Here is a 27162-nt window from a genome sequence, read left to right as displayed (position 1 = left end):
TTCTGGGAGATGATATATAATGAACTGAAAAAGGTATTTAAGTATACCTTCTTGAAGAAACCAGAGGCCTTTCTCCTGGGTATGGTCGGCCAATTGGTGTCAAAGAAGGACAGAACCTTTTTTATGTACGCTACAGCAGCAGCAAGAGTACTCATTGCAAAGCATTGGAAGACGCAAGATCTACCCACCTTGGAAGAATGGCAGATGCAAGTAATAGACTATATGGAAATGGCTGAAATGACCGGCAGAATTCGAGATCAAGGAGAAGAGCAGGTGGAAGAGGACTGGAAGAAGTTTAAAGTCTACCTACAAAAATACTGTAAAATTTTTGAGTGTTGAGGACATTGAAAAGGAAAAGAAGGGGTTCTAGTGACTAAGTTAAATAAGACTACAAAGGGAGGGACTAAGAATGAAAATGAATAAAGAATGATCTTGCTGAACTAATTATTACATAGAATACAAGATCGGGAGGCGGGTGGAAGTAAGGAAAATAAGGTTTTGAAGGGTATAATTGGAAAGTGAGTTTTTTTTTATGCTAAAATTTCTTTTTTCTCCTCTTTTTTTTGTCTATGTTCTTTTTTTTCTTTAGTAATGTTTGTGGATTTTTATGTTGAAATGGAAATTTGCTTTTTTGTTCTTTTTTGTGTAAAACTCAATAAAATATTATATTTAAAAAAAACAAAGAGGCAATTAAGAAAATGAAGCCAGGGCCAGATGGCCTGTCACAAAAATACTACAAAGTTCTAGAGGAATATCTGGCCCCGGTCTTAGGAGATGTAATGAATAATATTTTACAAGGAGGGAGGGTACCTGACTCCTGGAAAGAGGCACACATCACGTTAATTCCTAAATCAGAATCTGACAAACTGGACATAAGAAATTACAGACCGATATCACTACTCAATAATGATTATAAAATCTTTGCAGAAATAATGGCAAACAGGTTTAAAAAATACTTAATAAAATCAATTCATAAAGATCAAGCCGAATTCCTTCCTAATAGGTATTTAAAAGACAACGTAAGGCACATAATAAATATTATTGAATATTTGGATCTTAAAATCGATATCCCTGCGGCATTAATTTTCATTGATGCTGAAAAAGCATTTGATAACGTAGCATGGGGGTTTCTACTAAAATGCATGGAGAGGGTAGGGATAGAGGGGCCCTTCATGGAAGGTATAAGAGCAATTTATTCAGGCCAAAGGGCAAAATTGATTATTAATAATAACCTAACTAATTCGTTCGAGATTTCGAAAGGCACAAGACAGGGCTGCCCCCTATCCCCTCTCTTATTTATTGTGGTGTTAGAAGTAATCACAAACAAAATAAGGGAAACCTCGGAAATAAGAGGAATTAGAATAGGAACAAAGGAATATAAATTAAAGGCCTATGCCGATGATTTGGTAATAACACTAGAGGAACCAGTAGAGAGTATCGGTAAAGTTATAGATATATTGGAAGAATTTGGAAAATTGTCCGGTTTTAGATTAAACAAAGTTAAAACCAAGATGTTGACGAAGAACTTAACTGAAGACTTAAGAAACTAGTTAGAGCTGCAAACAGGAATCAAGGTGGTGAGAAAGGTAAAATATTTGGGCATCTGGGTTTCTGCCAAAAATATAAACCTAGTAGAAGATAACTATATAAGGACCTGGAGAGAGATTAAAAAAGACCTAGACACCTGGAGTAGGATAAAACTCTCCTGGTCGGGTAGAATGGCAGCAATTAAGATGAGCACTCTTCCAAAGTTGTTGTTTTTATTTCAAAACATCCCGGTGATTAGGGGTACGACAATGTTTAAAGATTGGCAGAAAACCCTGTCCAGATTTATCTGGCAGGGCAAAAGAGCAAGAATCAAATTTAAACTACTTACAGATCGTAGAGATAGGGGAGGGTTTGCCGTTCCGAATTTGAAACTATATTATGAGGCCTCGTGTTTGTGTTGGATCAAGGAATGGATTGCTCTGAAAAACACTGACTTGTTGGACTTAGAGGGATTCAATGCTAGATTTGGTTGGCATGCGTATCTATGGCACGATAAGGAGAGGGTCCATAAAGGATTCTCCAACCATATTATTAGAGGAGCGCTACTTGAGGTATGGAACAGAAATAAGAGACTTTTAGAAAAAGACACCCCCTGGTGGTTATCACCAATTGACATCCTAGCAATTAAAAAATCAAACATGGAAACTCAAAGATGGACTTATGAAGACCTGCTAGTAAGATCAGATAAAGGATGGAAACTCAGGCCTTATGAAGATCTAAAGGGTAAATTAACGACTTGGTTACAATTCCATCAAATTAACGCTTTATGGAATGAGCACAAAAAAATAGAGATGAGTGAGAAAAAGTCCAAATATCTGGTGGAGATAATAGAAGGAAATTCCAAACTGTTATCTAAAATGTATAATCAATTATTAGAGTGGGACATCAAGGATGAAGAGATAAAGGAGGTCATGATTAAATGGGCCATAGACCTTGGATATAATTTAAATTATGACAGGTGGGTGAAACTTTGGAACAAGGACATGAAATTCACAGCATGTGTTGGACTCCGAGAAAATTTGCAAAAAATGATGTACAGGTGGTATATCACCCCTGTGAAATTGGAAAAAATTTGCTGGAAATGCAAATCAAAAGAGGGTGATTTCCACCATATGTGGTGGGCGTGCGAAGAAGTGAAAAGGTTTTGGGGACTTATTTATGATGAATTTAAAAAAATTCTGAAATATACCTTCCCTAAAGGTGGTAAAAAGATACCGCAGGAAGATAAAGCGGAGATATAGCTCAAACCGTGATGGAGGGAAGTCAATTAATGTTGTGTTATAAATTGATGTATCTTTTCTTTGTTGTATGTTTACATGTTTTTGTTGATATGTTGTTGTTTTTGTTTGTTTGTTTGTTTTCCTTTCTTTTTCTTTTTTCTTGTTTTGTATCTGTTTTTTTTCCCTTTTTCTTTAAAAAAAAGAGCTTAATAAAAAGAAATTTTTAAAAAATGATTCAGAGGAAAGCAGTACATTAAGGCTGCGAAAGGAAGAAATCCAATCAAAATCTTTCACAATTTCTTGCTACTGTTGTTGGAAACTGCAGCCACTCATTCTAGTTGCAATTAAAGGCCAGCCACAAAAAACATTTCTGTAATTCCAAATATTTTTACATATTTGAAAGGCAAAAGGCAGGGTGGGGTGGATGAGATCCTCTCATGCCATATAATGCCAGGGTACACAAAAGGAGCACAACTATTTAGGACTGCATGACTGTATTTATAATTTATGCAGACACCTGCCCTAATGCATACACATGGATTTTGGCATAGTATTGTGGTTTGTGATGGGATAGTGACACAGCAGCTGCTTTGTGCTGCCTTGTAAGCATTTAAATACAGGTAGAGGTCTTGGGACAAGCTGTTTTTTATAGGGCTTATAGACAATTTTTCTATGAAACACCTCAGATTAAATTTTCCTTTTATCACCACTGAAGACTAGAACTGGGAGCTTGAAAAGCGTTGGAAATTGGAAGGAGAGAGGGCTAAGACTTGCTGTGATGGTGGAAAGAACCCGTTTGCTCTTTTTTGCTAATTGCAGTCTCATAATCCATTGCAAGTCAGTGGGGAAACTGACTAAACCGGCTCACAAGCAACTTCTGCTGGTCACCACCCCCAGTCAGCTGAGATCTGGGCACTGCAGGGGGTTGGACGAGGGCCCTTCCAACCCTATAGTTTTATGCTTCTAAGTGTCTTCTCTGGTACTGCCCTTTAGCCTCTGCCTACAAGGAAACAGTTCCCTCTGATCGTCTGATGTGGGAAGGGAACAAGACTGATAAACTAAAATCTGCTCAGTCCAGAATGGAGGAAGCCCTTCACTTTCAGGAGCTAGGTCAAAACCTGTTTGCCTTAGCTTTTTTATGAACATGTGATTTTAATTTTAATTGGCTGAGAACTTCTATACAGGGTTTACTACTCACTGTTTATTCAACTTTTTATTGCTCTTCTTGCTCTTAAATGTTGTTTTGCTTCTTAGCTGTTATGACTTTGATACGATGCTTTAACCATGTTTTGTTTTTCCTCGTACACTGATTTGGAAACTTATATAAGGCTAGGATTGAGACTAACTTTGAAGACTAAAAACTGAGGCCAGGATCCACCTAACCAGCCTGTCAGGATACAAGTTCCTGCTTTCCCACCATTTCAGAAACTAATGAAACTGACTTGATCAGAGACTAGGGCAGGAGTGAAGTGAATAGAAGGTGCTTCTATTGTATTAATAGGAGAGCCACAGAAACACCTCTTGTCTGTAGGCAGCCTAAAACAACTGCAGGAAAGAGACTCAACGGGGAAGTACAGCAAGCAAGTCTCATGATGCTAAAATACATCCCAGGAAGACTGAATGATTCAATCTAAATGATGATCATGAATAGCCATTCTTAGCAAGTATAACCTTCTCCTCACTATTTCCTTGATCAGGGGTTGTCCACCTGGTCCCTACCGCCCACTAGTGGGCGTTTCAGGATTCTAGGTGGGTGGTGTGGGGTTCTATGGCAAAGATGAATCCTCCTTCCATCAAGCACTGGGGGGCAGTAAGGAAATTTTACCATCAAGAAAGATGCCTTAGTGGGCGGTAGGTATAAAAAGGTTGGCTATCTCTGTCCTAGATGAACTGGCAGGACTAAATTTGTCATACTGTGTTTATAGCTGCGCAGCAATCTGAGGTAACATCTATTTTTAATTCTCCCATGGCTTTCTCCTTTTCAAAGAATATTTTTCGTCTTTATTCTAGGTGCCCCTTTACTTACAGATACACTGGGCCCAAGGAAAACCACACACATGGGGCTCACTGCGAGAAGTCTCTTTCCTCCATGGACAACAAGCCACACATCTCTTGTTTCTCACTATAAACTTGGGAATATGGCTTCTCACTGGCTAAGGCAATCTTCTGTTAACCAGAACTTGAAGGTTTGATCCTTGGAGGTACTATCAATCTTCACTGTGTTTCCCATTCATGGAGATCAGCACAAATTACTTCTTAGGATGACTTTATGCAGAAGGGGAAGAGTTTCCAACCCTTGAGCAGAACCAAAAGAGAGCACTGTTGTGATGTTAGAAAAAACTCCACCTGCTCAGTGGTGCCCTGCCTTGGATTTATTTTTTTTAAGGCACACAACTCCTGCCCTTTTGGGGAAGAGGATTGCTCTAAACTTCATGTTGATCAAGGCAGGGGCCAAGATGTTGGCTGCCATACAATGCATTATTAGTAGCTATGTCAATGCAATGTGGAGAAAGTAGAGAGAACTCCACAGGACCAATTAATGGTGGAACCAAGCCTCAAGTTACACAGATGTTTCCCCTAGAAGTGTTCAAAAAAGGGATAAAATTGCCTATCTCATATAAGTTTCACTGAACCAACAATGACATTTACAAGTTCTAAATTTCCAAGGTCTTTACGAATTCCTATACAGAGATGACCTACACATTTTGGGGGGGGGGCAGGGATGGGGACGAGAGAAAGAAAAGGAATTTTGTGATACATTGAATTTTTTGGTTCTAGAGGCACAAAGTTCTATGCAAATGTTACATCCAACACAGGAATATCTGCCAGTCTCAGAGGCAGGGCAGGAATTGTTACCAAAATCCTTCTCTTGCACTGCTGATCTCAAGTGAGGAATGTTAAGCTGCTTAGGGAATGTTGGCAGACTTTTGATTTCCTAGTTTAACTTTAGAACAAAAGAGGAAAAGAAAAACCAAGCTCCAGGTAAACCAGTTCCAGGTAAGATGGATTTGGCATTTTTTAAAAATAAACAATTTTTTTTTTTTGTTATTACAAAAACAAATGATTATCATCTAATCCTTAGCTAAACAAAGGCTTGCCAAAAAGCCCATCAAACTTCAATAAAGCAAGAAGTCTTGTTGAAGAGGAAAAGTGTTATGTCTCAAGACTTATGATTCCAAGAAAATAAGAAGCTGTTTACTAATCTAGAAAAATAAGGCAATGAAAATAATACAAAACCACATATACTATATAAGAGGGAAGACATAACAATAGAAGGAGGCGGAAATCTGCTCCCAAAAATAACGAATTTTGATGTCTATTCAATCGCCAGCTGTTCGCTCAATATCTGATACTGGACACCCTGTGACATTTGATTTCAATATTTGATATTTGCCAAGATTTAATAGGGGGCATGCAATGGTCATGCAACTCTTCTATCTCCAGACCTTTAGATCAGCAGGGAAAATGAAGGTCTATTTTACAAAAGTGAGGACCGCAAAAATGTGGGGCAGATTGGAACCCACACAAATTGGTGTCACAGCAGCCATTGACTGTTTTAATTTAAAAAAACTGTTTTCATAAAACCTTTACTGCAGGCTTTGTTCAATTTTAAAAGGCTTCTTTGCTTTAATAAACAAATGGCTGGTTCACAGCTGTTTTATTGTGTATTTGCCGTTGTTTTTACTGAGATGTGCTTAATGGATTTGTTTGTTGGGGCTGTCTGGTACTTTCTGCAGGCTGCTTTGCATTCCATTTAATGGCAGAGAATTTGAAATATACATTAAAAAAAATGATGCAATGATTTTCCCCACCCCGTTGTCAGCTTGCCACCCAATAGCACTCTACCTTCACACGGCTCATCAACTTTATTTTGGATTCACCCAATTGATTATCTGCATGTTTATGGCTGCAACATCATCATATAGTATGATAGTGCCGACTTGCCTCAAATCAATATTTGCTGTTTATTTTTAAGCATTTCTCTAACGTAGAAAAAAAGTATACACCCTGTGTTTGTGTGTGTAGATGGCAAACTAAAAGAACTGAAGATCCATACATTGGCATCATTGTTGACACACACACACACACACACACACACACACACACACACACACACACACACCTTTTAATTGCCTGGCCTTCACAAAAGAGCTCACAGCTACACAAGAGTTCTGATTTTAACCAGACCACATAAGAAAATAATCAAGAGAAATCATGATAGGGTTGAAACCAAAACCTGCAATGCTGTGCAATGTGCACGTCACATTTTCCTCCTTTAATGTGCAGCTAAAGAAAGACAATATGCAACATCATTATGTTAGAATGGACACCTTTTATTAATTATATTTTAGGGGCAGGGCTTTTTTTCACCCAGAACTCACCAGAACTCAGCTCTTAGGTGGGCGCCATTCCCATTGTAAGAAAACAAGGGAGGCATTCGTGGTGAGTTCTGGCACCTTTTTCTAGAAAAATAGCTCTGTTTAGCTGGGTAGTAAGGGAAAAGTGACACAAAGCTAATGTGCACATTCTGTCAATAACGCTAGTGACTTCCACCATGCCTATCCAGATATGGATTAAGTAGATGGCTTATGCAAGACATGATTAAACCCACCTAAAAATTAGTTCCAACAAAATCCCAATAAAACTACTAGCTGAAAGTTAAGCAGGGCCCAGTATGGTTTCAAATGGGTTGGGGGGCAGCGTGTTCCGATTCCTGCATTGCAGGAGGTTAGACTAGATGACCTGGGGTCCCTTCCACCTCTATGATTCTATGTGTTCTGCTCTATACAGATACGTGCACTCCTAAACTTGTTGCAATCTTGACAGTGATCATGGCAAGGTAGGTTAGTCATATCCTCATTTTGCAGATGGGTGGGGGCTGAGATTGAAGAGGGAGCTCTGCCTAAAGTTGGTACCTCAGACAGAAATCTAAACCATCCAATTTGCAGCTCAGTCTCAGCCTCTGCCATATTCCAGCCCCCACGCCCTACATACCAAAACTTATCAGCTGGCCCAAACATAGACTCTCAGGGTGGCTTAGCACAATAAAACATAGGTGCAATAAATCATGTTTAAAACAATGGACAATAAAAAAGCCTAACAGTGATAGGCAAACTCCAAAATTATCAGCAGCCACCAGACAATAGAAATTCCATTCTATTTTTTTAAAAAGAAAGTCTGCACTAAAGTTTTTGCCGAACAAAACTTCTGTAGGCAGGGATTCCCCCCCCCCCGCCCCCGCAAGGGTGCCACAATCCAGAGATCCTTGCTCCTTGTCTCCACTTGTCTTGCCTGACTGTGGCAGCACCCAGAGCAAGGCTTAATCTGAAGATCTTGGCATCCGGGGAGGCAGGTGTGTGGTTTACTAATAAGCATTCTGTATTGGGAAACATCAAGGCAATCAAGCCAGGAAGAATACTTCTGCCTACATATATCAAATTATTACTTCATCTCTAGCACTATTCCAAACATTTCCTAACCAAGTTGCCTGTCTGCATGTGTGTTCCTGCCCTGTACAAGGAACTGATAGCCACCCTGCAACGCAGCCTGCATTAGCCCCATTTAAGATGCCAGTTTTTCAGGACTAGAAGAAAATCTGTAGTATGCAACTAAGACAGCAAGTCACCCTAACCCTAAGGATTCTGATAATGAATTAACACATTTTTTCTACACTTTTATCACCATCATTATGAAGTCCTCAATTGCGGATGGCTTTCTTTAATGCCATAGAAAACAGATATTATTAAATATTTTTTCCTGCTGCAAGGAAGTACAAAGAACCATATGGACAGTCACTAGACTTGCAAATCTTTCTCTGTGAAAAGATGTAAGATCAATGTATTATTCTCCTCTTCATAATGTTTACACTTCAGTATCATAGCCCTGAACTCCCAAGCTGGAATTTCACTAGCCTTTATATTTACATCTTGATGAAAACTATGAGAGATACAAAAGGTTTCCCAGGCACCCCAACCACAAGTCTTGTTAACAAGGCTACCTAACAAGGGTTCATTCTCAGGATTCAGCCAACCACCCATATACCAGTGCATACATTCAGCCTAATTCTGATTCCTGTATCATATTCTCTAAATCGTCTTCACTGCTCCCCTGATGCTTCCAAGGAGGGGGTGAGTATGCGTGCAATGTGGCCACACTGAAGATATTCTCTACTGAGAGGCTGGTGAGGTCACGGTCTTCCTTTCCATCCCTTTTCCCTTTCAGATTATACCTTTTAGGCTGTAAGCATATGGGGCAGAAGCTGCCTTGTTTTTACTAATCATATGCAAGCTCCTCTGGGAGCTTTTTCAGCTTAGCTGCAGAGCAAAATGCTATAAATAAAGAAAATAAATATTGGCTCTGACTCCATGCTTTATTGTGGTTAAGGAAGGGAATTTTCTCCTGAGAAACAAGGGGTTGGGGAAGGAGATGCAGGAACCAGCAGTCCAGCCATGACCTCTTAAAATATGGCTTAAGACATGTCTGCACTGAAAGTGGTTTTCTGAGCTAGACTTTGACGTTTTGACGTTAAGATGATGCAGGGCAGTGTTAGAAACTCAGATATATATGCTAATCCCCAAATTGCACTTTAAACCTACGCTCGTGGTCACCATGATGGAATATCTAGGCACCATCCCCCCCCCCCAGTGAGGTTTATCATTATCATTATTATTCATTTCATTTCTGTACCACTTTATATTTTAAGGGGGGAAATCACAAAGCGGTTTACAACACATTAAAACATCAAATAAAACAATCCAGAATACAACAAATTCAGGCTACAAGGAAAATATTTCAGATCATTCTCTAAGTGACATTTTGCTTTATCCTTACATATTTATTTACCTACTCAATATATATATATATACAGTGGTATATATACAGTGGCCACGGAGCGTAACCTGAAAATGCTCAACCTGAAGCGACTTTAACCTGAGGTATGACTGTAGCTGCCTCAAGTATGTTAGGAAGCCAGCGTGGTGTAGTGGTCAGAGTGTCAAACTAGGATCTGGGAGACCAGCGTTCAAATCCCCACTCCACCATGAAGCTCACTGGGTGACCTTGGGCCAGTCACAGCCTCTTAACTTATATCACAGGGTTGTTATAGGGATTAACTGAGCAGGGGTGAACCATGTACTCCTCGGAGGAAAAGGTGGGATACAGATGCAATAAATAAGTTCTTCTGATAACCTGCAAAAGAAAGCTGTTGGGTCTCAACTGGACCTGCGCCAGTAGCAAAACACGCCTGGCTAATTTCTAACACTGATACAGCAGAGGATGAGGAAGCCAGGAACTAATCACTCCTCAGCATGTGGGCAAAGGAAGCTGCTTTATAGTGAGTCAGACTACAGGTCCATCCAGCTTAGACTAGCAGCAGCTCTGCAGGGTTTCAGACGGGGTCTCTCCCAGCCCAACCTGGAGATGCCAGGGATTGAAGCTGGGATCTTTTGCATGCAAGGCAGATGCTCTTCCACTGAGCAATGGCCCTTGCAGCAGCAGCAGCAGCATCTCTCTCTCTCTCTCTCTCTCTCACACACACACACACAGACACACACACATACAGAGAGAGAATGAGAAAGAAGAGAGAAAAAGAGAAAGAGTGGCTTATTCATCCCCTTCTCTCCCATTTTGGGAACATCTGAAAAGGAGTGATGATGTTAAAAGTCTTTTATCACCACTGAACATTCTCATCTGTGACTAAATTTGAGGATCCAGAGAGGGCACACAGAAATTGGTTCTGTCAGGGTAATAAAAGCCCATTATCTTCTCTAATATCAATCTGATTTGCAAGTCCTGATTAAACATTAGAAATCTCATCAGCTAGCTGGACAGGGTTAATGTTTGCTTTGTAAGTGTAAAGGAATAGAAATTACTCTTCATTGATTTTGCTTTAAACAAGGTGAACATGTTAAAATATTTACCTTGAAATAAACCTGCTTGTATAAGGAATCTATACAAAATTCACCCTGCTGAATTCCTACTATTGCTTTGCAACACAAATGGTTCTCTGTTAAGGATCGCCACCCGCAATTTTGCAGCACAGAGAGACTTTTTCCATTACTAGGCCTGTTTGGGAAAGGTGCTGTGATATATGGAGGTGGTAAAATATGTTTATAACACTTGGAAATATACCTTGCTTATATCAGCATGAAATTCAAAGACTGGGGACTCTGTTTACATAACGCCAGCTCTTGACATGACCGATCGTTAAAGACCCTTTCTTCACATTTCACTTGGGGAACCCCAGATTCATGTAAATCATTGAGGCAAACAACTTCTACAACTCAGAAGGGAAAAAGAGGCCAACTCAATTCAACAAGTTGCGACAAAAAATACTGTTGAGTCAAAGAGGCTACACTTTGCATAGAAAATATGTGCCCTTCAGCAACAAGTAACAGAAAAAGAAATTTGCTAATTCAATGAACTTTTTGATCCATAGTATATCAAAAGGTATCTGTCAGCATCCTGGGGGAAAAATCAACTCTGGTTATAAACACAGTATATTATTCTCCATATAATCTCTCTTCCCCCATTCCTGGCTTCTGCAAACACTTCTACCAAAGTGGGGAGGGGGAAAGAAGCAAAATACATTGCTTGAGAAAGGGGGGGGGTCAGTGTCAGTTTACAGTACATGGTTATGAGTTTGTGGGTTCCAGACACCTATAATCCTATAATGTTAAAATGTAAGACAGGCTAGCTGCCGATTTTGAGGCAATTGCCTGAGTGATGAGCCATTAAGAGAACAAAGAAAAGGTGATGAGCCATTAGAAAGCAAAGGAGGGGGTGCTCTGTGTGAGACAGCAAATGGGTGGGCCGCTTCCCTCATGTTGAAAGTGTGTGTAATGTGACCTAGAGGCTAGAAAGCCAGAGAGGCAGACCACAATGTTGGATTTCTGCTTAAATCCAAGGATGCAGCTATGGAAGAAACAAGACCCTTTTGGGGTGTTAATGAGCTGAACCCTAAGAGCTAAGTTCAACTCCCGAGGTTGCAGATGGAAAATAACACTGCATCACTGCAACATGCTGCAGAAATTTTCTCAGATTTACAAACAGGGCATGGGGAAGAGTGCTTGAGAAGGAGTCCCTGTTGTAGCCCAACCCCCAGGCAAGGCAAGCCCCCATCCCACTTGGAGAATACGCTAAGCTGGCAAGGGGAGAATCAAGCATATTTGACGCTGAGAGGCAAATACAGCACAATCGAGAGAATGCACAGATCTGACCATCAAGAATGACCAAAGCACAAGACTCTACAGCTTCACAAGCAAGAAAGGTAAGTGGGGCTTCACCTGATCAGGTAAGAAATGTCACATTTTACCTTCTCAGAAACAAGAACTATACACAGAACCTGCACAAGCGACACTGACACAAAACCCCACATATATTAAGTATAATAGAAACATCACCACCCAACCCCACCCCCACCCATCTTCCCCCACCCTTTCCCCTTCTTCTTCCTAATGTCTCAACAAATGAAACTGATCTGAAAAAAATGTTACTTGGAGAAAGAGAGAGAGAGAGAGAGGGGGGGGGAGAGAGAGAGAGAGAGAGAGAGAGAGAGAGAGAGAGAGAGAGAGATTGCACATACTTTTGTAAACTAAGAAAATCTTTAATAAAAATACATTAAAAGAAAAAGAAACAAGAACTATAGCAAGAACAGAAGGGCCACGTGTTGGGCCAAGCACAAACTGGAAACAACCCTAAGTTTTATCCAAAGTGAAGAAAATAGGAAGTGGTACAGCTGCAAAGCAGCACAACATTATCAAGTCAAAAATCCCAATGGACTGAAAGGGAACAACACTGCAGTGAAACTTACAAACCAGACATCAAGACCTTCATGCCTCTCAGAGGCCTATCCTTCATACATGCAAGGCCATGTCCCTGAACTCAATTCTTTTTGTCTTCCCTCCCCCTCATTTTCACTTATCTAAAGAAGTCAGGGGAGTCTCTCCAGAAAGGCATGCAGTTGTCTCATCTGCATGGCTCATGACCCTTCCCTCCCTTGAAAACATCACAAAATTGGTGCCTCAGGCCAACAGCCATTGCCCACAGACACTGGACATCAGAGCACCACAGATCAGCCCTTTTCACTGTTAATGGCTTCACCTTCCTATTGCCTAACTGCCCTCAGCCGCCACCATCACCATACAACCCCACTCAGTACACAAAAGGAAAAGCGACATGGTGTGGTTGCATGGTCATCCCAGGAAGGAGAAGAGCTGCCCAGCTGTAGGCCAGCTGTAAAGCGCTCTATGGTGGAGCTTTCCAAAAGGCTTTGAGGTTGAAGAAGGAATCCCCCACACCAACCCACACCTTGGTCCAAGGTAAATGTAGCCCTTCCCCATCAGATCCTTCAAAATAAAGCTTTTCCCTGATAAACTGTGCCTGCCCTTTTCAGTGCGTTCTTCACTTTGTCCCCACATCCCCTCAAATGAATGGTCAAGAACATGCTTTGTGAAGGTTTGGCCCAGCACTAGAAATTGCAGCATTGCCCATGTGCAGCCATGTGAAGAACAGGCTAGCTCTGAACCCACCGTGCCTTAAGAGAGCGGGAGTTCCATGCACAAGCCCTTAGCTGTCGGCTAGGCAGCTTCACAGGACATACTGCAATGCCCTTAAGATCCATCTGCCGTTCTGCCCAGTCCTGGATGCATGCAGCTCAAAAAGGGTGCCAGGATGCTGTCTAGCAAGAGGTACAGCAGCTGGTGTAAAGGAACCCTCTCTCTTACCCCCAAGCCCAGCACTGAGCCCTGAGCGATTCCTTCTGCTACTGAACGGAAAAGTATAATTAGTAACACTGTCAGTTTGTGACAATCAAACATCAAGAAAAAAACCCAAACTATGAGAAATATAGGCATATGGACATCAGGGAATGTCAAAAGCAACAGACGCCTCAACTCATAAACAGATGCCCATCACACATTTTATTCTTTTAAACAAAGATGCTTAAATCGGGGAGAATTAGGAGCTCTAGTCACTCTTCACTACCTTGCCCTCTTTGCTCCTACTTTCCCTTCACTAGAACATTTCTCTTCTATATGTTTCCCATTCACTGATAGCTTAGCAGAAAAAGGGGATTAAATTGCTAAAAACCGAAGCTTCTTTGGGTTATTGCTCCATTCCCTGTGGCAAGCAAGAGCAAGACCAAGGAGAGGGCCAGGAGAACAGCCTTCTTGATACCATCAAGCCACCTTGAACGGCCACGTTCAATCCTGCACACATTCCTGCCCATGAGAGGGCTCTTTCCCCTCAGCAGTCCTGAAACGCTTGGAAGAATCAAAAAATCACAGGAAACAACATTAGCCACTTAAAGCAAATACCTTAGAAACCAAATGCCTGAATCAAGCTGACATCTCACTAACAAGTGTACACTTTTGTGATCCTTGAGTGTTTAGAGTAGGATTGTGGAAACCTGGGACCCTCCATAAATCCCAACAGCCAAAACCAGCATGACCAATGCAAGAGATGATGGGAGTTGTTGGTTCAGAGTTGAGACACATCCTCCTCTAACCATTTGTGCTGGTTTGCGCGTGAGACACTAAATCAAATGCATAACCCCTATCCTGAACGAAGCACAATTGCTGGAAAAACAAAAGCCTGGACTATATACACAGTTTTGAGGTCTCAGAATCCATATGGTAATACAAACAGCACCCCATCCACCAATGTGGCTTCCGTGGGAAAGACAAATGCCAAATGCCACATGACATGGAGACACCCACCTCATCTTGCCTTTCTCAGAGAAAACATTTTACACAGAAGTGCCATTAATGCTCCAATTAAGCCACTAGTATTTTGAATGTTAAATAGGATGTTATGGTGGCATTTTCGTAAACTAAATACATGGATGTCAAGCCAAAACAACGAGTTATTTCAGAAGTGAAGATTGATGGATCTTTATAATTGGAGTATTATTTTATTTACACCAATCTCATACCTGCATGTTTGTTTGTCTTTTATATATATATCTTTTATATATATGTCATATATATATATATATATATATATATATATATATATATATTTATATATCTATCACTGGAAGTTTTGCCCTGCCTTACTAAAATCAAATAAAAGTGGCTTATACATGTCATCAGAACAATGAGGCAACAACAACCCAAACCCTCAACAGCCATAATTTAGGAGCAGTGGCTCCTAAAATCAGTATCCTACAAAAAAGCAGATGAAATGAAATCATTTCTTTCTGTCTAAAAGTGAGCAGCAGTGGGACAAGGCTTCACACACACACACACCCACACACACACCCACACACCAAACAGGGGGGCTGTTCCAGATTTGGGGCACTATGAGACTTCTAGCGAGGCAACATGGCGCACGGCATGGCGCGTGGGACTCCTGAGGGCGGCCAGCGTTGCTTGTGCTGCCTGACCAGCTTCTGAGCCTCCAGGACCGCTGCTGCCGCCCAGTGTATCAACCAGGGAGCCACCATACCCCCCCCCCAGCAATGCCCCCAGGCCGAAGCCGAGGGCATCCAGCCAAAGGCCAAGCGGAGTTCCGAGGCCTGGAGGCCTGGGACAACCCGCCTTGTGGCACGCTGGTTATCCAAAGAAGGATGGAAGTAGCCCCGGCCTCGCTGCCGCCGAGGGAGAGGAGAAGCGGAGAAGGACCTTCGGGGGGGAAGAGCCCCGATCTCACTGCCCCCGCCACTGTTGTTGCGGCGCTGCACCAGGGAGAAGGAAGAGAGAGATGCCCGACCATCCGGAGCACGGAGGGGAATAGGAGAAGCCCTGACCCTGCTGCCCTGCCACTACGCTGCCGCCACCGAGTGAAAGGAGGGCTGGCGGAGGCCACAAGGAAACACGCGGCTGAACCCAGGCCAACCAACCCGAGCCCACCTCCCCAACGGCTAGTGTGCTAGAAGGAAGCTGGAGCCCAGGGAGAGGCCCACTGGAAAAGACCTCACTTTTTTTCTATTTTCAATTTTTCTTTCTTTCATATATATATATATATATATATGGAATTTTTTTAAAAGTAGAGGATTTTTTAAATTTTATTGTTTTTTATTGTTGTTTTTTTAAAACGTTTTTTAAAAAAATATTATTATTTTTATATTACTATTATCATCTCCATCTTCTATTTTATAATACATACATTTCCCCCTTTCATATATTTTAACACTCTTTTTAAAAAAAAACCAACAACCCCTCCCCCCTTTTCCTAAGACTTCAAAATTTCTATTACTACCATTTTAAAAGTACATCAATATATTACGTACTTAAAACACACTATCCACCCCCCCAAAAGGGGGGGGGGTTGTTGTAGTTGTCCTCTTTCCTTCCAACTTCTTATATTTCATCTTTATTTTACTTCCTCCTTCTCAGCATATAAATATTCTCCTTAAATTCCTTCCCAAAAACTCAGCTCCTTTTTATTTATTTTTTCCTTATTTTTTCCTTTGTGTTTCAAATGTATAAGATGTCTACAGCTTTCAACTGGTTTAACAGTTTAAACCAGAGGATCATGGAGAACTGCAGTTAGTTATTTTGTGGGACCCCTTATCAAGAATTCCTAGCATACTCACTAAACTATAATTCCCAGGGTTCTTTGGGGGTTGCAAGGACAGACTGGCATAAAACCAGTATAAATTTATAGCAAAGCTATGTCCCAAGAAACATCACCATGGAAAAACAGAAGGAAACCATGCTGAATACACATGTAAAGGTGTTTGCACTTCATGCCTTTTTTTAAAAGGTTCTGTGCCTAGGCAACCCAAATTCTGTACCAATGAAACATGAACTCTGTGGCTTGTATGACTCATGCAAACTGGCATGTCTTCCCTAATGCTGCATAATTTATTCTGTTTTTCACTGAGCCACTGAGGAAGGGGCAAGAAACTACAGTGGGCACTTGAATTTCCACTCCCAACTATCATAGAATCATAGAATCATAGAGTTGGAAGAGACCACAAGGGCCATTGAGTCCAACCCCCTGCCAAGCAGGAAACACCATCAGAGCACTCCTGACATATGGTTGTCAAGCCTCTGCTTAAAGACCTCCAAAGAAGGAGACTCCACCACACTCCTTGGCAGCAAATTCCACTGTCAAACAGCTCTTACTGTCAGGAAGTTCTTCCTAATGTTTAGGTGGAATCTTCTTTCTTGTAGTTTGGAACCATTGCTCCGTGTCCGCTTCTCTGGAGCAGCAGAAAACAACCTTTCTCCCTCCTCTATGTGACATCCTTTTATATATTTGAACATGGCTATCATATCACCCCTTAACCTCCTCTTCTCCAGGCTAAACATGCCCAGCTCCCTTAGCCGTTCTTCATAAGGCATCGTTTCCAGGCCTTTGACCATTTTGGTTGCCCTCCTCTGGACACGTTCCAGTTTGTCAGTGTCCTTCTTGAACTGGGGTGCCCAGAACTGGACACAGTACTCCAGGTGAGGTCTGACAAGAGCAGAATACAGTGGCACTATTACTTCCCTTCATCTAGATGCTATACTCCTATTGATGCAGCCCAGAATTGCATTGGCTTTTTTAGCTGCCACATCACACTGTTGGCTCATGTCAAGTTTGTGGTCAACCAAGACTCCTAGATCCTTTTCACATGTACTGCTCTCAAGCCAGGTGTCCCCCATCTTGTATTTGTGCCTCTCATTTTTTTTGCCCAAGTGCAATACAGTGGTGCCCCGCAAGACGAACGCCTCGCAAGACGGAAAACCCGCTAGACGAAAGGGTTTTCCGTTTTGGAGGCGCTTCGCTAAACGAATTTCTCTATGGGGTTGCTTCGCAAGACGAAAAAATCTTGCGAGTTCCCGCGGTTTTTTTCCGCTCCCCCCCCCCTTTCCTAAGCTGCTAAGCCGCTTATCAGCTGTTCCGCTGATAAGCCGCCTCTCAGCTGATCGCTAAAAGCCGCTAGACCGCTAATAGCGCTAATCCGCTAATCCGTCAATGGGCTTGCTTCGCAAGACGAAAAAACCGCTAGACAAAGAGAATCGCGGAATGGATTAATTTCGTCTTGCGAGGCACCACTGTACTTTACATTTCTATGTATGGGAAATCAACTATGGGAAATCTGTTTCAACCACCTCTCTGGCTTCTGAGATTTCAGAAAATGTTACACACACCTCTTAGTGGCTATAAGGACTAGTGATGTTAAAATAAATAAATAAGCAAACGTATAAATGTAATACAGTGATGCTCAGGAAGCTGAATTATGCACTCTTTCTCTACTTCTACAGAACTGTAGCACACATCCGAGCCCCAGAGGTATGCCCCTGAGGATAAAACAAGTGGATAACACATAATGCAAAGCTGGAAACAAGAAATTAACTCTTATCTGCAGCAAATTACAAACACTGATCCTTGCAAGTTCTCTGGTTGTAAGCACATTATATATCTTTTAAGTGTCTGAGTTGGCACTCTTTAAAATTCAGGGTGGGAATGCAGAGAGTAAATAATGACAGACATCTTCTTAAAAGTAGGTAGTTTCCTTCTCAAAAGGCAGTAAATTCCTGTGTTGGTAACAGCTCCTTTGCACACAAACACATTCATCAGGAGCCAAACAGTATAACACTTGCAAAGTGGCTGAATACAAATGCCCATTCTACACTTCACCGAATTAAGGGCAAGATAATTCATAAAGACAAGCAGAGGAAGGTAGCATTTTGCAGCTTTCCTCTGAGCTATAAATAGTTATGGCATTTTCAAGAAAGCTCTCCCCTTCAGTACACTAAGTGTTCTACATACTCTATATTTCATTACAGAGCTAGAGCCTGTGTCAAACCCTTTTAATAAGTAATAATGTTCAACCCTTACCAAGTTTTCCTGGTTTCTGGCAGCTATTTTCTGGTCGTCTTCTCCTCCATTTTTCATGTATTTGACTTCTTCCACAGGTTTGATCCTATACTCATCTGAGGAGCAAGAGGAAGAGGAGAAAACACACACATGTAAGAACAGTTATAGAACCTGTGCAGCTCAGCAGATGGTTTTCACAAGCAATGACCCTGTGAACACTTTATAACTCCAAATAGCTGTCTAATGAAGAAGGCTCCTCTCGGGTCTTCTTTATGGACTTACTTTATGGACTTACTGCAATTAACCCAAAACAAGTCTGTTAAGAGCACTGCGAGATGCCTCTAAGGACCACTTTGCAGATGATAATGGAACGGGTACCTTATGGCTCCAAACCAGTGTGCTTCAAACATGTACAAGCTGCAACTGACAATGCAGGTGTACAGCACATCTATTCCTGCGGCAATATGTGAAGCAACTCTGGTGGACATTCTCACCAGAATCTGTCCACGTTATTATGAACAATTACCTTAGGAAAGCAACTAGAGTGGTTAAGAAAGCAACATGCAGCATGAATTAGGGAACTGAAATAGCTATCAAACTCAACTGTTGCTTAGAGGGAGAAGGTGGAATTGGAAATCAAGCAAACTAGAACAATATTAATGTGAGAGTGTCAGGATATATTACTAGCATAACATGAGATTACAGTATTACTGCAATGCTGATTAAAAATACTTGGCACTTAAATTTTTAATCTTCCATGTGCTTTAACATATATAGCTCAATAATCCTTACAACAACCATGTAAGGTAGAACAGGAAGATTCCCATATTATAGGTGCAGCGGGGAAAACAAAGAGATACAAGGCATACTCCTTTACACATTGCTTGGTGGGATTTAAAAAACCATACTGCCCTTCAATGTTCCACAACAGATGCACAGTTCAAATATCTTCCAGGCTTAGACCTCCTCCAGGCAGTCCTCAGGAAATTGAGAGGATGTGCAGTGAAGAGAATGCTCTTGGTGGACCACAGCAAGGACAAGAGATAGGAAGGAAGCCATGGCCTCCAAAGGGAATTTGGGAGAAGAGGAGGAGCACCGATGTTCCTCAGTCTCAACAACGACTCATGTGCTTTGGAATTTGGATGCAAGGTCACTCTTTCCCCATCTTTATTTATTATTTCCTTATTTTTTTAAGATGTGAGCACTGCTTTCCCACTTAATATAATTCCTACACTGGCACAGAATGATCTGGTTCTATCCACAGGGCCTAGTTTCAAAAGCCCTCTGCAAACAATTTGTTTAGACTTTTGGCAGGAAGGGAGTGGAGAGAAGCAGGGAAGAGAGAGGGAGGGAGATGGGAGAGGTTTTCTCCACTTTGGGCTCCAGCCACGGCGCCCTCTGGCACTGCCAACAATGGGCACGCATCCTCTAACACAGGGGTGGCCAACCGGTTGACCGCGACCAACAGGTTGATCCCCGGATCCATATCGCTCGCATTGTTTAGAATCATGTCTCCATGATCATGTCTGCTGTAGCGCTGCGTTCGTCTGTTACTGGCTGCGTTTAAATTAATTCTGCACATTTACTGTTTAAAAAAAGGTCAACAACTTTGGGAAGCCCCCCTAAAAAAAAGCACAACAACTTTGACCTGCTCCCCTAAAAAAGCTGAATAACTTTGGCCTGCCCCCCCAATGGGTAGATCACTGCCAGTCGTCCCCCCCCCCGAGTAGATCGCAGTCTCTTGGGAGTTGGGTGTCCCTGCTCCAACCGTTTACTGAGAGGGAAAGAAGGAGTCCTTCCCTAATAGTTGGCTAAACAGGCATCACACTTTCCACACCTTGCTCTCCACGCAATACTGTAAGCTTGCAACTTATACACATTTAATTTGTGCTCATTCAGCTTTATGTATGTGGAAAACTATTTCTTTTAAAATAGAAAGGGAGGAGGATTCCAGGGCAAATGACCTTGGCAATCCCACCCATCATTGAACCCCATGTGTTTCAACTACAGTGGTACCTCGGGTTACACACACTTTGGGTCACAGACTCCACTAACCCAGAAGTAGTACCTCAGGTTAAGAACTGTGACCCAGGATGAGAACAGAAATCGGGTGGCGGCAGCATGGCAGCAGGCCCCATTAGCTAAAGTGGTACCTCAGGTTAAGAACGGATCTCCGGAACGAATTACCATATATACTCGAGTATAAGCCAACCCGAATATAAGCTGAGGCACCTAGTTTTAGCACAAAAAAAACATTGAAAATGTATTGACTCGAGTATAAGCCGGATCACCACACCACAAACCTGGTGGTGGCGGTAGCAGCAGAGGAAGAACAAGCAGCCTGAAATGGCTCCTATCGGGCTGCTCGCCCCTCCACTGCTGCCTCTGCCGCTCGCAAAAGCAGGCATAGGAGCCACGGTTGGGAGAGGCAACCAGCACAGCACCTCCCCGTGGCTCCTGTGCCTGCCCTTGTGAGAGGTGAGCGGTGGGAGCAGTGGCAAGAAGGGGCTCCTTTCGGGCCGCTTGTCCCTCTGCCACCGTCGCCCACCTCACTCAAGTATAAGCCGAGGGGGGATTTTTCAGCATAAAAAATGTGCTGAAAAAGTCAGCTTATAGAATCATAGAATCATAGAATCATAGAGTTGGAAGAGACCCCAAGGGCCATCGAGTCCAACCCCCTGCCAAGCAGGAAACACCATCAGAGCACTCCTGACATATGGTTGTCAAGCCTCTGCTTAAAGACCTCCAAAGAAGGAGACTCCACCACACTCCTTGGCAGCAAATTCCACTGTCAAACAGCTCTCACTGTCAGGAAGTTCCTCCTAATGTTTAGGTGGAATCTTCTTTCTTGTAGTTTGGATCCATTGCTCCGTGTCCGCTTCTCTGGAGCAGCAGAAAACAACCTTTCTCCCTCCTCTATGTGACATCCTTTTATATATTTGAACATGGCTATCATATCACCCCTTAACCTCCTCTTCTCCAGGCTAAACATGCCCAGCTCCCTTAGCTGTTCCTCATAAGGCATCGTTTCCAGGCCTTTGACCATTTTGGTTGCCCTCGTCTGGACACGTTCCAGTTTGTCAGTGTCCTTCTTGAACTGTGGTGCCCAGAACTGGACACAGTACTCCAGGTGAGGTCTGACCAGAGCAGAATACAGTGGCACTATTACTTCCCTTGATCTAGATGCTATTCTCCTATTGATGCAGCCCAGAATTGCATGGCTTTTTTAGCTGCCGCGTCACACTGTTGGCTCATGTCAAGTTTGTGGTCAACCAAGACTCCTAGATCCTTTTCACATGTACTGCTCTCAAGCCAGGTGTCCCCCATCTTGTATTTGTGCCTCTCATTTTTTTGCCCAAGTGCAATACTTTACATTTCTCCCTGTTAAAATTCATCTTGTTTTGGCCCAGTTCTCTAATCTGTCAAGGTTGTTTTGAAGTGTGATCCTGTCCTCTGGGGTGTTAGCCACCCCTCCCACTTTGGTGTCATCTGCAAATTTGATCAGGATGCCCTTGAGTCCATCATCCAAGTCATTGATAAAGATGTTGAATAAGACCGGGCCCAAGACAGAACCCTGTGGCACCCCACTAGTCACTCTTCTCCAGGATGAAGGGGAACCATTGATGAGCACCCTTTCGGTTCGGTCAGACAGCCAGTTACAAATCCACTGAGTGGTAGCATAGTCAAGACCGCATTTTACCAGCTTCTTTACAAGAATATCATGGGGCACCTTGTCAAATGCCTTGCTGAAATCAAGGTAGGCTACATCCACTGCATTCCCTTCATCTACCAGGCTTGTAATTCTGTCAAAAAACGAGATCAGGTTAGTCTGACATGACTTATTTTTCAGAAATCCATGCTGACTATTGGTGATCACAGCATTCCTTTCTAGGTGCTCACAGACTGTTTGCTTAATGATCTGCTCCAGAATCTTCCCTGGTATTGATGTCAGACTGACTGGGCGGTAATTATTTGGGTCCTCTCTTTTCCACTTTTTGAAAATAGGGACAACATTTGCCCTCCTCCAGTCTGCCGGGACTTTGCCTGTTCTCCAGGAATTCTCAAAGATGACTGCCAGTGGTTCTGAGATCACATCTGCCAGTTCTTTTAATACTCTTGGATGCAGTTCATCTGCCCCTGGAGACTTGAATACATCTAAACTAGCCAAGTATTCTTGTACTATCTCCTTAGTTATTCTGGGCTGTGTTTCCTCTGCTGAATCATTTGCTCCAAATTCTTCAGGTCGGGCATTGTTTTCTTTATCGGAGAAGACTGAGGCAAAGAAGGCATTGAGGAGTTCAGCCCTTTCTGTGTCCCCTGTTTGCATTTCACCATCTTCTCCTCTGAGTGACCCCACTGTTTCTTTGTTCTTCCTTTTGCTATGAACATACCCATAAAAGCCTTTTTTGTTGCTTTTAACCTCTCTAGCAAGCCTGAGTTCATTCTGTGCTTTAGCTTTTCTGACTTTGTGTCTACACGTGCTGGCTATTTGTTTGAATTCCTCTTTGGTGGTTTCCCCCCTTTTCCATTTTTTGTACACATCCTTTTTTAATCTTAACTCAGTTAAAAGTTCTTTAGATAGCCACCCTGGCTTCTTTAGGCACCTTCCATGTTTCCATCTCATTGGTATTGCCTGAAGTTGTGCTTTTACTATCTCCCTCTTAACAAACTCCCAGCCATCATGAACTCCCTTTCCTTTTAGTATTACTGTCCATGGGATCTCACCCAGCACTTCCCTAAGTTTTATGAAGTCGGCTTTCTTAAAGTCAAGAAATTGAGTCCTAGTATGCTTGGCCGCTCCTTTCTGCTGTATAGTAAACTTCAGAAGAGCATGATCACTCGCGCCTAATGATCCTTCCACTTCTACCCCACTAACCAGGTCATCAACATTGGTTAGGACCAGATCTAAAATGGCTGTTCCTCTTGTTGCTTCTCCCACTTTCTGGACAACGAAGTTGTCTGCAAGGCCAGTGAGGAATCTGTTTGACCTTATGCTCTTGGCCGAGTTTGACATCCAGCAAATATCCGGGTAATTGAAGTCCCCTATTACTACTATCTCCCTTCCTTTTGCATGCTTGGCCATCTGTTCCAGGAAGGCATCATCTATGTCCTCCGTTTGGCTTGGGGATCTATAGTAAACTCCCACAATGAGGTCCCTGTTATTCTTCTCTCCCTTAATTTTGACCCAAATGCTCTCACTTTGGCTTTGAGGTTCTAAATCTTGGATCTATTCACAGGTATACACATCCCTGACATATAACGCCACTCCTCCTCCTTTCTTGTCTGGTCTGTTTCTCTGAAATAGATTGTATCCCTCCATTATTACATTCCAGTCGTGGGACTTATCCCACCAGGTTTCAGTGATGCCTATTATGTCATATTTAGTTTGCTGTACCAAGAGCTCAAGCTCATCTTGTTTATTTCCCATGCTTTGCGCATTAGTGTACAGACATTGAAGTCCATTAATCATTCCCCCATGTCTCTTATTTAAGGATTTTTTCCTCCCATATATACTCGAGTATATATGGTAAGTTCATAACCAGAGGTAACACAGTATACACTATTTTTGCTTAAGGCGCAATCCCCGGAACATAACCCCTGTGTTAGTTTCAGGCCTATGGTTCAGAAATGCTAAGTTTCAAATGCCTACAGATAATTGTGTTTAGCAGGGCTAAGATACGACAGACATGATTCCAAGAGGATCAGGTGGAATTTGTGCAAGAAAGGGAGGGAGGGAAAGCATCTACTCCCATAACTTGGTCCCTTAACCAGCATTATATTACACTCCCCTTTTTCTCCCCGCAATGCTGAACATTAATGCCACATATCCTCTCATAAGTTTGAGTTCTGTCACACTGAAAGCATTTCTGTTTGTCATTCTATGAAAAAGAAGACGTTTAAAACATGTGTTGTCAAGATGAAAAATCGCTTGCCAGAGGTAGGTTGAAAATATTTGAGTTTCCTCCTGAGAAGTGTCTTCTAGGTAATTTGACTGTCAGTGTTAAGAGAAATATTGGACTAATTATGACCCTAGAGCAGCACAAGATGAATCATAGCAAGGCTAAAATATCCATCTTGGAATCGGCCCACTACCCTTTAGATGCAAACGCTAGGCCTATCGAAGCCCAAGAACTATGGTTTTAGCTTAAATGTTGACATTCACAATCGCTGCCTGCTCTTGTAATTCAACTAAATGTCAGTGAGCTCAACATCAAGTAATGAAAGGTCCATGTTCACCAAGCAACGCAGCCTTAGCACCAGTTCAAGGTATTAGCTGACATGGCACATCCCTTAGGAAACTGACACCTTCTCATGCCACCTCAGGTAGGTATCTTTGTGGGTTTCTCCCCCTCGCCAGCTTGAGAGTGCCCCAATATATATGTTACAAGCAAGATGTGATGTACAAGGCCTTCTTACAAGGTACAGTGGTACTTCAGGTTACATACGCTTCAGGTTGCATACTCCGCTAACCCAGAAATAGTGCTACAGGTTAAGAACTTTGCTTCAGGTTGAGAACAGAAATCATGCTCCAGCGGCGCAGCAGCAGCAGGAGGCCCCATTAGCTAAAGTGGTACCTCAGGTTAAGAACAGTTTCAGGTTAAGAACAGACCTCCGGATCAAATTAAGTACTTAACCCGAGGTACCACTGTACATGGTTATTGAGTACAAAAGAGAATTAGTGGTCCCTTTAAAAGACCAACCAATTCATGATAACCTAAGTTTCCATGGACTAGAGGCAACTTTAACCAGATGAATGAAGTTTTATCCTGAGTTATGTATAAAATAATATACTTGGGGGAGCGGATTGTAAACAGTGGCCAGAAGGAAATTAAGTGCAGAAAAATTATGTTATTACTAGTGGTTAACAATCGTTAGTTAACTATGGTTATTAACTGTTATTAACAAAATTGTTATTAAGGAGATATTTGCATTTTTAAACAAGTTTTCTCCTAGCGTCAAACAAATTACATCTCTGGAATGAAATTTCCCCCATCTCTTCCATTTATAAATAAAATATTGTCATTTAATTCAAGGAGTACCCTATATATCACACTTAGTGCTCATCTTATAACCAATTATTCAAATGTTGTCAAAAATCTTGCTGAATCTGCAAAAAGTCTTACTACTTGTATTAACTAATTTGAAAATATTGAAACCATAACAAATGTTCACCATCCATCTTCATAATCATATCATATAAAAATTGGGATTTAGAGCAGCTGTAGAACGTAGAGTATTGGGGGCAATTTCGAATGCAAAATTCTCCGCGTCTGCAAGGCAGCGTGGAACAGCTACATCTGTTTTCCAAGGGGCATTATCAAGGGAAAACGAGATGTTGGGTAAGGGGTTCCTTGCTAGATCAGACCAAATGTCATTTTAGTTCCTATACTTCCCTCTACAATGGCTAGCCTTGGGCAACTCACAGGGAGCACATGGCGTGGTTATGTTTGAAGTTATACGCTGAACAATCCCCAGTTAAAATCTCAGTTCTGACACAAACTAACTGGGCAGCCTTGGGGCAGAACTGCTCCTTAGTTTAGCAAAAAAGCAAGTAAGAGACAACATGATAAAAGTGTATAAAACTATCCCTGGCATGGAGAAAGTGGGTGGAGGAAAACTTTCTCCTAACACTAGAACTTGCAGACATCCAAAGAAGCTGAACGTTTGATGATTCAGGATAGATAAAATAAATTTTTCTTCATACAGCGCATAGCAAAACTATGGGATTCACTCACACAATAAGTAGTGATGGCTGCTTTAAACAAGGATCTGACAATTTCATGGAGGATAAGGCTATCAGTGACTACTAATCCTGATGGTTATGTTCAAAGAAGTTTGTTATTGGCATCTGTCTATCTTAAGAGACAACGGAGTGTGCCTCCAAGGCTGAAGCAAACCACTGGAGAATCACAGTGCCTGCTGCAGCTACAGACACAGGTAACTTTTAACTGCTGTCTCCCGCATTGTTTTTGCTGCGTTTGCAGCGCTGAAGTGATCTCCCAGGGCGCAAGTCTGGGCAGTGTGTATGGAGGTCCTGGGCTGCCCAGAGGTCAAGATGCCCCTCTTGTCATCGCTGATGTGGTCCAAAGGAAAGCAGAACAAGACGCTTGGCACCAGCTTGGCAGCAAGACTTGTGGAAGAAGATATACAAGACACCATCCAACCGCCTTAAGGACTCCACTCCTTAGCCTTTTCTTCTCCCGAAGGTGTCCCACAAGGCAGCAAGTACAGATTTTTCCTTGGAGTTGCTGCTGCATCCCAGTTGCTGGAAGCTGTGCGGGGGGGGGGGGGGAGTGCTGTTATGCTCAGGGCTGCTTTGGGCTTCACATCTGCCTGACCAGCATGAGAACAGGATTCTGGGTTAGATGGGTCATTGGCCTGATCCAGCAGACTTTTCTGATATTCTTAGAGCAAGAGCAGCAGCTTTTCATCTCCTCCTCTCCTCTCTCATACTAGGCTCTGTCTAGGAAAAGAACACTTGATAATTTCTCCACTCCTGTTAAGTGGCAGCTATTGAAATGGAAGAGAGGCAGGAAAACTCTTGTTTTGATGTCATCACATCAGATGGCTTCTTTTGCAACACACTGGCTAGGGTGAACACAAAGCCTGCTGCTCTTGCCATGTGCTCTCCACATCATCT

The 27162-nt window shown here is 42.3% G+C and overlaps 1 protein-coding gene across 1 annotated transcript in view; it reads right to left on the bottom strand.

Moving 5' to 3' along the window:
• Window positions 1-27162, bottom strand: part of LOC309344740 (uncharacterized protein C1orf21) — a 170053-nt gene that overhangs the window by 69223 nt on the left and 73668 nt on the right. Inside the window, exon 3 of the mRNA XM_081867407.1 lies at window positions 18543-18637. Within this exon, the coding sequence (XP_081723533.1) occupies window positions 18543-18637 (95 nt within the window). The remainder of the gene's footprint in view (window positions 1-18542; window positions 18638-27162) is intronic.

This window comes from Podarcis erhardii (genome assembly GCF_964252035.2).
Source record: "Podarcis erhardii genome assembly, chromosome: 6".
Classification (NCBI taxonomy): Eukaryota; Metazoa; Chordata; class Lepidosauria; order Squamata; family Lacertidae; genus Podarcis; species Podarcis erhardii.
Note: the sequence above shows the minus strand (reverse complement) of the source record. Positions and strands in the feature narration are given on the sequence as shown.